Source organism: Salmo salar, chromosome 13 (genome assembly GCF_965601325.2).
Source record: "Salmo salar chromosome 13, fSalSal1, whole genome shotgun sequence".
Lineage (NCBI taxonomy): Eukaryota > Metazoa > Chordata > Actinopteri > Salmoniformes > Salmonidae > Salmo > Salmo salar.
The window spans coordinates 101,924,352-101,935,923 of record NC_138303.1 but is presented as its reverse complement, the minus strand read 5'-3'; the positions used below and the strand labels follow the sequence as shown (position 1 = coordinate 101,935,923).

General features: G+C 47.6%; 1 protein-coding gene across 2 annotated transcripts in view; it reads right to left on the bottom strand.

Annotated features, from left to right (window-relative positions):
- Positions 1-3,482: 3,482 nt before the first annotated feature.
- Positions 3,483-11,572, bottom strand: part of dhx29 (DEAH (Asp-Glu-Ala-His) box polypeptide 29) — a 29,316-nt gene continuing 21,226 nt past the window's right edge. Inside the window, exons 18-28 of one of the 2 annotated variants that reach the window (XM_014138717.2) lie at positions 11,291-11,411; positions 11,060-11,144; positions 10,736-10,953; positions 10,535-10,610; positions 7,666-7,890; positions 7,018-7,154; positions 6,606-6,696; positions 5,592-5,924; positions 5,180-5,311; positions 4,068-4,164; positions 3,483-3,864 (exon numbers count right to left, since the gene is read on the bottom strand). In XM_014138717.2, the coding sequence (XP_013994192.2) occupies positions 3,809-3,864; positions 4,068-4,164; positions 5,180-5,311; positions 5,592-5,924; positions 6,606-6,696; positions 7,018-7,154; positions 7,666-7,890; positions 10,535-10,610; positions 10,736-10,953; positions 11,060-11,144; positions 11,291-11,411 (1,571 nt within the window). In that variant the 3' untranslated portion in view covers positions 3,483-3,808. Of the gene's footprint in view, positions 3,865-4,067; positions 4,165-5,179; positions 5,312-5,591; positions 5,925-5,956; positions 6,421-6,605; positions 6,697-7,017; positions 7,155-7,665; positions 7,891-10,534; positions 10,611-10,735; positions 10,954-11,059; positions 11,145-11,290; positions 11,412-11,572 lie in introns of those variants that run through there. The other variant, XM_082960525.1, reaches the window with a different exon arrangement.

Genomic DNA, 11,572 nt, shown 5'->3' with positions numbered 1-11,572 from the left:
CTAGTGAACTCCCTATCCTGGCCAAAGTCTATGAATCCCTAGTGAACTCGCAGCTAAAAAACTTCTTAATTGAAAAGAACATACTGAGCGGGGTTCAGTCTGGCTTTAGATCGGGGCACAGCACCACACCTGCAGCTATAGCAGTGGCAAATGACATAAATGTACTTGATAAAAAGCAACATTGTGCTGCTCTGTTTGTTGATTTATCAAAGGCATTTGATTCGGTTGATCATGAATTGTTGCTAGCTAGACTCAGGAACATTGGTCTCAGTGAAGGGGCAGTAAACTGGTTTAGGAACTATCTTTCTGACAGAACACAATGTGTATATACTGACAATCACAAGTCTAGCTTTCTTGAGATTAATAGAGGGGTGTCCCGGGGTTCCATTTTAGCTCCTGTGTTGTTCTCAATTTTTTATTAATGATTTGGGAAATGGGATACAACCAGCAAAGTTGCATCTATATGCCGATGATAGTCATATATTCATGTGCTCCTTGTCTGGTTCAGGCTGTTGATGAGCTCGAGACTGCTTTTCAGTCACCGCAGGTCTCCCTTTATGGTCTCAAACTGGTATTGAATATACAAAAAACAAAATGAATTACCTTTTCCAGAGCTCGCACTCAGCCAGAGAAGGTTAGCATGTCACATCTGGTGGCTTATCCATTGAAAAAGTGTCATCCTACAAATACCTAGGTATATGGTTGGATGACAAGTTGTCCTGAAAAGTTCATATGGATAATCTTGTGAGGAAGCTTAAATTGAAATTGGGTTTTTATTTTCGTAACAAGGCTTGCTTGCCACTTATGGCTAGAAAGTAGCTTATTGAGGCCACTTTTCTCTCTGTAATTGATTATGGTGACTTATTGTATATACATGCAGCCTCCTCCGTCTCACAGAGATCAGACTCTGTTTATCATGCATCCTTTATTACAAATGCCAAGTCACTCACCCACCATTGCACCTTGTACCAAATGGTAGGTTGGACCTCACTTTATATGCGCAGAAAGCTACATTAGTGTATGTTCATCTACAAAGCCCTTTTGGGTAAACTCCCTCTTCACCACCAGCAGTTACCATACCCCATCTGCTAGGTGGTTGCTACTTAAAGTCCCCAGGACATTTCAAATCAAATCAAATCAAATGTATTTATATAGCCCTTCTTACATCAGCTGATATCTCAAAGTGCTGTACAGAAACCCAGCCTAAAACCCCAAACAGCAAGCAATGCAGGTGTAGAAGCACGGTGGCTAGGAAAAACTCCCTAGAAAGGCCAAAACCTAGGAAGAAACTTAGAGAGGAACCAGGCTATGAGGGGTGGCCAGTCCTCTTCTGGCTGTGCCGGGTGGAGATTATAACAGCACATGGCCTAGATGTTCAAATGTTCATAAATGACCAGCATTGTCAAATAATAATAATCATAGTAGTTGTCGAGGTTGCAACAAGTCAGTAACACAAGAGTAAGTGTCAGTTGGCTTTTTCATAGCCGATCTTTGAGAGCATCTCTACCACTCCTGCTGTCTCTAGAGAGTTGAAAACAGCAGGTCTGGGACAGGTAGCACGTCCGGTGAATAGGTCAGGGTTCCAGCAGGTCTGGGACAACAGGTCTGGCACAGGTAGCACGTCCGGTGAACAGGTCAGGGTTCCATAGCTGCAGGCAGAACAGTTGGAACTGGAGCAGCAGCACGGCCAGGTGAACTGGGGACAGCAAGGAGTCATCAAGCCAGGTAGTCCTGAGGCATGGTCCTAGGGCTCAGGTCCTCCGAGAGAGAGAAAGAAAGAGAGAGCATTAGAGAGAGCATATTTAAATTCACACAGGACACCGGAAAAGACAAGAGAAATACTCCAGATATGACAGACTGACCCTAGCCCCCCGACACATAAACTACTGCAGCATAAATACTGGAGGCTGAGACAGGAAGGGTCAGGAGACACTGTGGCCCCATCCGATGAAACCCCCGGACAGGGCCAAACAGGTAGGATATAACCCCACCCACTTTGCCAAAGCACAGCCTCCACACCACTGGAGGGATATCTCCAACCACCAACATACCATCCCGGGACAAGGCCGAGTATAGCCCACAAAGATCTCTGCCACGGCACAGCCCAAGGGGGGGCGCCAACCCAGACAGGAAGACCACGTCAGTGACTCAACCCACTCAAGTGACGCACCCCTCCCAGGGACGGCATGGAAGAACACCAGTAAACCAGTGACTCAGCCCCCGTAATAGGGGTAGAGGCAGAGAATCCCAGTGGAAAGAGGGGAAACCGGCCAGGCAGAGACAGCAAGGGCGGTTCGTTACTCCAGCCTTTCCGTTCACCTTCACACCCCTGGGCCAGACTACACTTAATCATAGGACCTACTGAAGAGATATGTCTTCAGTAAAGACTTAAAGGTTGAGACTGAGTCTACGTCTCTCACATGGGTAGGCAGACTATTCCATAAAAATGGAGCTCTAGAGGAGAAAGCCCTGCCTCCAGCTGTTTGCTTAGAAATTCTAGGAACAATTAGGAGGCCCGCGTCTTGTGACCGTAGCGTTCGTGTAGGTATGTACGGCAGGACCAAATCGGAAAGATAGGTAGGAGCAAGCCCATGTAATGCTTTGTAGGTTAGCAGTAAAACCTTGAAATCATTTACAGTATTAGGCAAGACTGCCTTCTCGAGGCATGGAATAGTCTAGAATCCATGCTTCATCGAGATACGTTAGTACCACTGAAAATCAGTCTTCTCATGTAAACTTCTGTAGCGTCTGAACGGTTTGACCTAAAAACTATTATGACCCCTCTATGGAAAGATGACTCTCATGAACACGATGTTCTCCGCTTTGCCCTATGACCCCCACAAGTGTCAGGAGACACGGCTGAAGTCAGTACCGTCGATGTGCCAACTTCTGTTTGGTAGCATCTGAACCGTTCGGGCTACAAACCAATGGGACCCCACTATAGAAAGATTCTGAGCAACATGATGGTGTTCTAGTAAAGGCCAAAATCAATATTTTTTACACAAACATTTTTTTTATACCTAAATCAAATAGCTAAATGATCCATAGTATGACCATCTTAAAACAATTCCATATGTCAGCTTATCACCCCCCTCCCCCAATGTCTTAAACTTTAAAGAATTATGCAATAAGGCCCGAGGGGGTGTGGTATATGGCCAGTATACCACGGTTAACGGCTGTTCTTATGCACGACGCAACGCAAAGTGTCTGGATACAGCACTTATCCATGGTATATTAGCCATGTACCACAAACCAGTGAGGTACCTTATTGCTATTATAAACTGGTTACCAACGTAATTAGAGCAGTAAAAATATGTTTTTTTCATACCCATGGTATACGGTCTGATATACCATGGCTGTCAGCCAATCAGCATTAAGGGCTCGAACCACACAGTTTATAATCTAAAATAACTGTTTGGGCAGCACCAGTGTGGCATAATTGCAGGAATATTTCAAGTATGTTTACTAGGCGTACACACAAGGCCATTAGAGTTTTGTTTATTTTAGAAAACAAAGACATGCTAATCACCAAAGGATGTTTGTTACATTCCGAGGGAGGGATCTATGAATTAATTTAAAAATGTTATTTCCCTAAAACGGATATCAAACATAAATTAGCCATCAACACCACATACAGCTTTATTTTGTTTGGCAACAGTCATCATTGATAAGAGAAGAAATATGCTCTTTAATTTCATGATTTAAATGTCATTATACAGTACAACCACCACCCTCTGATCTTTAGGCTCTGTCCTTGGACAACCATGTATGACCGAGGTCTCCAATGAGAGGTCAGAGGTCACAGTGGTCAGAAGACATTCTCCATCTTGATCAGTTCTATTATCAACTGGATGGTCTTCTCATCTATGGGAGAGAGTAAAAGAGTAAACAACACCATTTACCACTACACAGTGAAACAACACACAGTACAATGTCATGAACACAAAAAAGAAAAACGTAGGGGGCTTAGGAAGAGACTGGAAGGATGAAGAGAAGGAAACAGAAAATGAGAGAGGGATTCAAGAGAATCAAGAGGGGGAAAAGACAGAAAAAGGGTAGAATATTACCTTCTAGATTCATCCTTGGGTTCTCCAGCTTTTTCTCCAGTAGTGAGTCTATGAGCTTCCTCAGATGTTTAAAGATCACTCCGATCCTCACTGGGGCCTGGGAGAGAGAGAGAGGAGGACAGGGAGGAACAGAGATCAGACAGAGCCATGCTTGCAACAGTATGGCTGCAGTCCAAACACAGTAATTTTAGCCCTCGCAATAGCCACTTTCCCTTGGGGGAATCCTCATCAAAACCGGATGCAGTTTGATTGCCATCTTAAGTGGAGGTCCAATTCACTAACGTTGCCCCCTCGGCCCTTGATTTAGCTTGATGGAGCGAGTGAAGAACTTTGATCACTTGTGGGGTTGGTATGACCCACAATTCAATGCAAACTGTAGTCACGTGTCAAACTCCGGTCCGCGCAAAGTGTCAAATTGAATCAACATGGCTGAATTTTAGGCATGTCTGACAAAATTATGACGCTAGCTTGCTAAAAAATATGTATAGATGACATTGATTTTAGCATTGGCAAATTGGCTTAGTCTTGTAGTGAGGACCCTATAAAAACGTAGTTAGCTTCACAAATATTTTTTGGGGATTCAGAAATGTATTGGAATAAATAAACTATAATACCAGCTAGCCAGCTATGGGCAACTGTAGCTAGCTACCTGACAGGACTGCTAGCTAGCTATGTTAGCTTACTAGGTACATTAATAGCTTTAGGTTATTTGTTTTTAAACTCAATTTGAAGATTTCCTCTAACGACGTTGCCTCTCCGATCAACACTCTTCCTCGCTTGGGCAAGGGACATTTAAAGTACACTCGGATGTAACGATGTAAAACATCATTCATTCACGGGCTGAGGGTTTAGGGCCGAGGGCTGTCTACTTTGAATTTGGATTGTAGCCTAAGACTAGTATTGGACTATAGAGGACTTACAATGGAGATTCTCTATTGAGAAGTAATTTTATTTTTAATCTGGGTCTGGGAAACTGGCTACAAGAGTTTTATTTTCTTTCTCTTTGTGTATCACCCTGTATCTACTGTAGCACTGACACACCACTCTAGTCATTCATGACACAGACATAACAATAGACATGTAATACAGCTGACCCAGATATGAACTCTGACCTGGAAGTGTATCCATCCATCCAGAGAGATGAGTCTCTCCCGGTGTTGTACGTCGATGTCCCCTCCAAACAGTAGCATGGGGAAGGGAGAGATCAGCGTTGTGTCCCGCAGGTAGATCTTAGAGTATTTTACCTGAGGGAGAGTCAAAATTAGATTTTAAAAAATGAGCAACTTAATAGTATTTTACCTAAAATTACACACAGTAAATTATTCTATTTAGGCCTACCTGGGAGTTAGAGGTTGCCCCGGCCTAGCCACACCCTTGGTTAGGATTACAAGTAGGGAGAATTTGATCCTATATCTCCAGTTAAGGGCATCTTCTACACCCAGTGAGTAATCGATTTCACCATAGAGATTACAGACGGGTAGATGAATGATCATCGATCAATATATCTCTATGGGACCAACTGACCTTCTCCTGGAAAAGCAGCCAGCCGCGTGTCTGCAGGCAGCGGTTGACGGAGGAGGGGTGGACTTGGGCCTTCCCCTGGGCTGTCTCCACAGAGCACGCCACCCGGTCCAGGACGTCCACAGAGGGAGTGTAGAGGATCCGCCCCACGCTGTCATACAGTCCTGCCGTCAGCACCGCGTTCAGGACACAGATCTGAGGCTTACCAAGGGGGGTGAGGGGAGCTTGGGGACCGCTGGGGTCAGACCGATCCCGGGAAGGTGGTCCTCGACCGGACCTGGAGGAACCAGAGAATCCAGCCTGGTCCATCATACGCATCAGCTCCTGTTTGATGTCCTGATGGAGAAGAGATCCAGGTTTAATGTCCTTACCAACCACAATAAATGTCATATGATCTCTTATAACTACTGTCACTGTGTACAGCAGTTGTACATGCTCAACAGGGTTGGGGTGAATTCAATTTCAACGGCTTCCCGAGTGGCACAGTGGTCTAAGACACTGCATCGCAGTGCTAGCTGTGCCACTAGAGATTCTGGCTTAGAGTCCAGGCTCTGTCGCAGCCGGCTGCAACCGGGAGACCCATGGGGCGGCACACAATTGTCCCAGCGTCGTCCGGGTTAGGGGAGGGTTTGGGCGGCAGGGATGTCCTTGTCCCATCGCACACTAGCGACTCCTGTGGTGGGCCGGGCGCAGGTCACCAGGTGCACAGTGTTTCCTCCGGGTTAAGTGGGCATTGTGTCAAGAAGCAGTGTGGCTTGGTTGGGTTGTGTTTCGGAGGACGCACGGTGTCTCCCGAGTCCGTACGGGAGTTGCAGCGATGAGACAAGACTAACTACCAATTGGATACCACGAAATTGGGGAGAGAAAAAGGGTAAAAAAGAATAATATATATATTTTTTTATTTCAATTCAGTCAATTCAAGAAGTAAACTGAAATTCGAAATTGACCCCAACCCTGACGCTCACTGTTAAAGCATATCAGTTGAGAGAACCATACACAAGTTAGAAAATAGAGTACCTCTATGGTGATGAGGGCGGTACGGTTCAGGAAGTGTTTCCTGCAGTAGGCCATTTCGGCTCGATATCCCTCACTGCGTATGTTCTTCCACCTGTTAGCAGAACAATACCATTAGGGAACAGAAACCAAAATGGTGGCTGAGTCATTAAAACGGCACAGGAACAATCAACTTATTCAGGGTTAGGCTATGTCTCAGTTGCTTTAGAGAGAACAGGGTCCTGGGTTTTATGTATTAGGCACAATATGGAAGAAAATGAATTGAAACAGAGGGTACTAGGTGAACTTGACCAAGAAACACATGTTTTCTTTACTGCCGCAAAACAATTTGCTGCCACATGCCCAACTGAACATGACCCTGAATTAGCTGTCTCAGATTTTGGTCATTTATACTTTTGAAAAGAGATGCACCTACCCCAGGTAAGCATTGTAGATAGTCAGGTGATCTGAGTTGGCTACAGCCAGGGCAGCTTTAGCCAGGTTAGCCTGATCCTTCTGGTTCATGGGTGTGGCAAAGGGAGACTTCTCCGAGATCGCTGCTGCTATAGTCGCCTGCAATACAATTACATTCAGTCATAATGGAAATTAGATTTATCCTTTGAAGCTGGAATCCTTAGTTGCTACATCTGTTTTTGGACTTAAAAATAAATGATATATACCCATTTATTCTTGAAGAAAATAACTTCTAAATGCCTCATGAGCTTAGTTCAACTGTCATACCCCATCAGAACCCAAAATATAAGCTTGTTTTACTCCAATATTTGTAAACAATGTAAATGTAAACAAACTGTATAGCCTGAAAACATGGTTAAAACTATAATTTTGATATGATGGATGGTCAGTCCTTGAATCCATAGAGAGTGGTTCCATTTCTCCAGGCCCATCCCTCAGCTTTTTACCAAGACACTGGCGGGGTGACTGCTTTATTCTTGTTTCAATTAAGGATTCCAGATTTAACTATGTGAGTCCCATTTCACATTGTTGATTGCTGATTTTGCAAGCAGTTAATACAATACAATGCTAATTCAGAAATGTATGACACCCCGCATGGACTGTAACTTACAATGGGGTCCAGGCAGCCCAAGATGGCACCAAAGATAAGCATCTTGCCGATCTTGACGTTGACAGGCAAGGTGGCGAGATGGTGACCCAGCGGGGTGAGGGTGTGGCCCTCCGGTATACACGCTCCGATCCTCCGGAGCAGGCACACGGCATTACTCACAGACTGGGGCTGGGGCGCATCTAGGGCTCGACACAGGAACTCCTCTGGAGAGCCATACTCACATTTCTGTAGAGGGGACAGAGACAGAACAGTGGTGGATGGGGTGGTTTACGGTGGTTGGGGTGGTTTACGGTGGTTGGGGTGGTTTATGGTGGTTGGGGTGGTTACGGTGGTTGGGGTGGTTACGGTGGTTGGGGTGGTTACGGTGGTTGGGGTGGTTTACGGTGGTTGGGGTGGTTTACGGTGGTTTATGGTGGTTGGGGTGGTTGGGGTGGTTTACGGTGGTTGGGGTGGTTTACGGTGGTTGGGGTGGTTACGGTGGTTTGGGGTGGTTACGGTGGTTTACGGTGGTTGGGGTGGTTACGGTGGTTGGGGTGGTTTACGGTGGTTACGGTGGTTGGGGTGGTTACGGTGGTTGGGGTGGTTTATGGTGGTTGAGGTGGTTACGGTGGTTTACGGTGGTTGGGGTGGTTACGGTGGTTTATGGTGGTTGGGGTGGTTACGGTGGTTTATGGTGGTTGGGGTGGTTACGGTGGTTTACGGTGGTTGGGGTGGTTTACGGTGGTTTATGGTGGTTTACGGTGGTTTACGGTGGTTGGGGTGGTTACGGTGGTTTATGGTGGTTGGGGTGGTTACGGTGGTTTACGGTGGTTGGGGTGGTTACGGTGGTTGGGGTGGTTACGGTGGTTAGAGTGGTTGGGGTGGTTAGAGTGGTTACGGTGGTTGGGGTGGTTTACGGTGGTTGGGGTGGTTTACGGTGGTTGGGGTGGTTTACGGTGGTTGGGGTGGTTACGGTGGTTGGGGTGGTTTGTGGTGGTTGGGGTGGTTTATGGTGGTTTATGGTGGTTGGGGTGGTTACGGTGGTTTATGGTGGTTGGGGTGGTTTATGGTGGTTGGGGTGGTTACGGTGGTTTATGGTGGTTGGGATGGTTACGGTGGTTTACGGTGGTTGGGGTGGTTACGGTGGTTGGGGTGGTTTACGGTGGTTGGGGTGGTTTATGGTTGGGGTGGTTTACGGTGGTTACGGTGGTTAGGGTGGTTGGGGTGGTTTATGGTGCTTGGGGTGGTTACGGTGGTTGGGGTGGTTACGGTGGTTGGGGTGGTTACGGTGGTTAGAGTGGTTGGGGTGGTTACGGTGGTTGGGGTGGTTTACGGTGGTTGGGGTGGTTTACGGTGGTTACGGTGGTTAGGGTGGTTTACGGTGGTTACGGTGGTTGGGGTGGTTACGGTGGTTGGGGTGGTTTACGGTGGTTGGGGTGGTTTACGGTGGTTACGGTGGTTTAGGGTGGTTGGGGTGGTTACGGTGGTTGCGGTGGTTTAGGTGGTTAGGGTGGTTAGGGTGGTTGGGGTGGTTTACGGTGGTTGGGGTGGTTTACGGTGGTTTACGGTGGTTGGGGTGGTTACGGTGGTTAGAGTGGTTGGGGTGGTTACGGTGGTTGGGGTGGTTACGGTGGTTGGGGTGGTTACGGTGGTTGGGGTGGTTTACGGTGGTTGGGGTGGTTTACGGTGGTTGGGGTGGTTTACGGTGGTTGGGGTGGTTTACGGTGGTTGGGGTGGTTTACGGTGGTTGGGGTGGTTTACGGTGGTTACGGTGGTTGGGGTGGTTTACGGTGGTTAGGGTGGTTGGGGTGGTTACGGTGGCTGGGGTGGTTACGGTGGTTAGGGTGGTTGTGGTGGTTACGGCGGTTGGGGTGGTTTGTGGTGGTTAGGCTGGTTGGGGTGGTTGGGGTGGTTTGTGGTGGTTGGGGTGGTTACGGTGGTTGGGGTGGTTACGGTGGTTTATGGTGGTTGGGGTGGTTTACGGTGGTTGGGGTGGTTAGGGTGGTTTACGGTGGTTGGGGTGGTTACGGTGGTTAGGGTGGTTACGGTGGTTAGGGTGGTTTACGGTGGTTGGGGTGGTTTACGGTGGTTGGGGTGGTTTACGGTGGTTACGGTGGTTGGGGTGGTTTACGGTGGTTAGGGTGGTTGGGGTGGTTTACGGTGGTTGGGGTGGTTTACGGTGGTTACGGTGGTTGGGGTGGTTTACGGTGGTTACGGTGGTTGGGGTGGTTTACGGTGGTTAGGGTGGTTGGGGTGGTTTACGGTGGTTAGGGTGGTTTACGGTGGTTGGGGTGGTTTACGGTGGTTACGGTGGTTGGGGTGGTTTACGGTGGTTACGGTGGTTGGGGTGGTTTACGGTGGTTAGGGTGGTTGGGGTGGTTACGGTGGTTGGGGTGGTTAGGGTGGTTTACGGTGGTTACGGTGGTTAGGGTGGTTTACGGTGGTTGGGGTGGTTTACGGTGGTTAGGGTGGTTGGGGTGGTTACGGTGGTTAGGGTGGTTTACGGTGGTTAGGGTGGTTTACGGTGGTTACGGTGGTTAGGGTGGTTTACGGTGGTTAGGGTGGTTGGGGTGGTTTACGGTGGTTGGGGTGGTTTACGGTGGTTAGGGTGGTTGGGGTGGTTACGGTGGTTAGGGTGGTTTACGGTGGTTAGGGTGGTTTACGGTGGTTACGGTGGTTAGGGTGGTTTACGGCGGTTGGGGTGGTTTACGGTGGTTGGGGTGGTTACGGTGGTTGGGGTGGTTTACGGTGGTTAGGGTGGTTAGGGTGGTTTACGGTGGTTGGGGTGGTTACGGTGGTTGGGGTGGTTTACGGTGGTTGGGGTGGTTACGGTGGTCAGCCAAATCATCATTCAGGGCACGAACCAGCCAGTTTACAGTTGTCAGTGTACCATGATATGAAGACACAGCTCCTCTAGTGGAACCCTCAGTATCTCTGGTATGGAGTAATCCATGAAAGCCTGAAACCTGTTACATAGAAGAACATTCACAATCAGGCTGTAACGTCTGTAGCTGCTGACCTCAGATAAGGCAGTAGAGGTATTTGTGTCGTAGACAGCAACTTGTTCTGTGATTGAGAGGGAGGGGCTGACCTGAATTTGGGGTACAGGCGGAAGCAGAAGCCGTCCCGCACGCGTCCTGCCCTGCCTTGCCTCTGGAGGGCGCTGGCCTTGCTGACAAACGTCTCCACCAGGGAACTCATCTGGCTACTCTCATGGTACTTGTTTTCTTTGGTCTTTCCGGTATCAATAACGAACACAACATCAGGTATTGTTACTCCAGTTTCCGCTATGTTTGTGGACAGCACAATCTAAAATAGGGTAGACAGGGTAATAAAAATTATTTTTTCACTTTTGTTCATTCATAGCAATATGTATCTCAGTTCATCACTGCACTAAACAAAGAAACCCCAGTACCTTCCTAACTCCAGTAGGGGGCACTGTAAATGCAGCAGCCTGGTCCTTAGATGACAGTGTGGAGTGCAGGGCTACCAGTTTGTACCTGAACAGGGAGACATAAACCAATCTCTTTATGAAAGCTAAAACCTTTGCTACAACGAAATAGTTTCTAAATGAATTTATAAATTGCCAGCACGCAAGATGGCATTCTTCTCAGGATGACATTGTCAGTGAAGACTATAAACTCACCTGTCTTTGCCACGGAATCTCTTGTCTGTGGAGAGCAGGTCATAAAGCTGTTGGATGTGGGCCAGACCTGGGAGGAACACCAGAACAGCTCCATCCACCACTGCAAACTGAGGGGACTTATCTGGGGGAAGGGGAAGAAATATTACAGTTGGCGCAACACCAAACAATCAATCAACATCTAAATTGCCCCAACATGTGTAGTACAGCCATATCAACAACCATAAACCAAATATTAACTGGATTAACTCTCCAGTCTCCAGCTCTCTCCACGTCCTCACACTG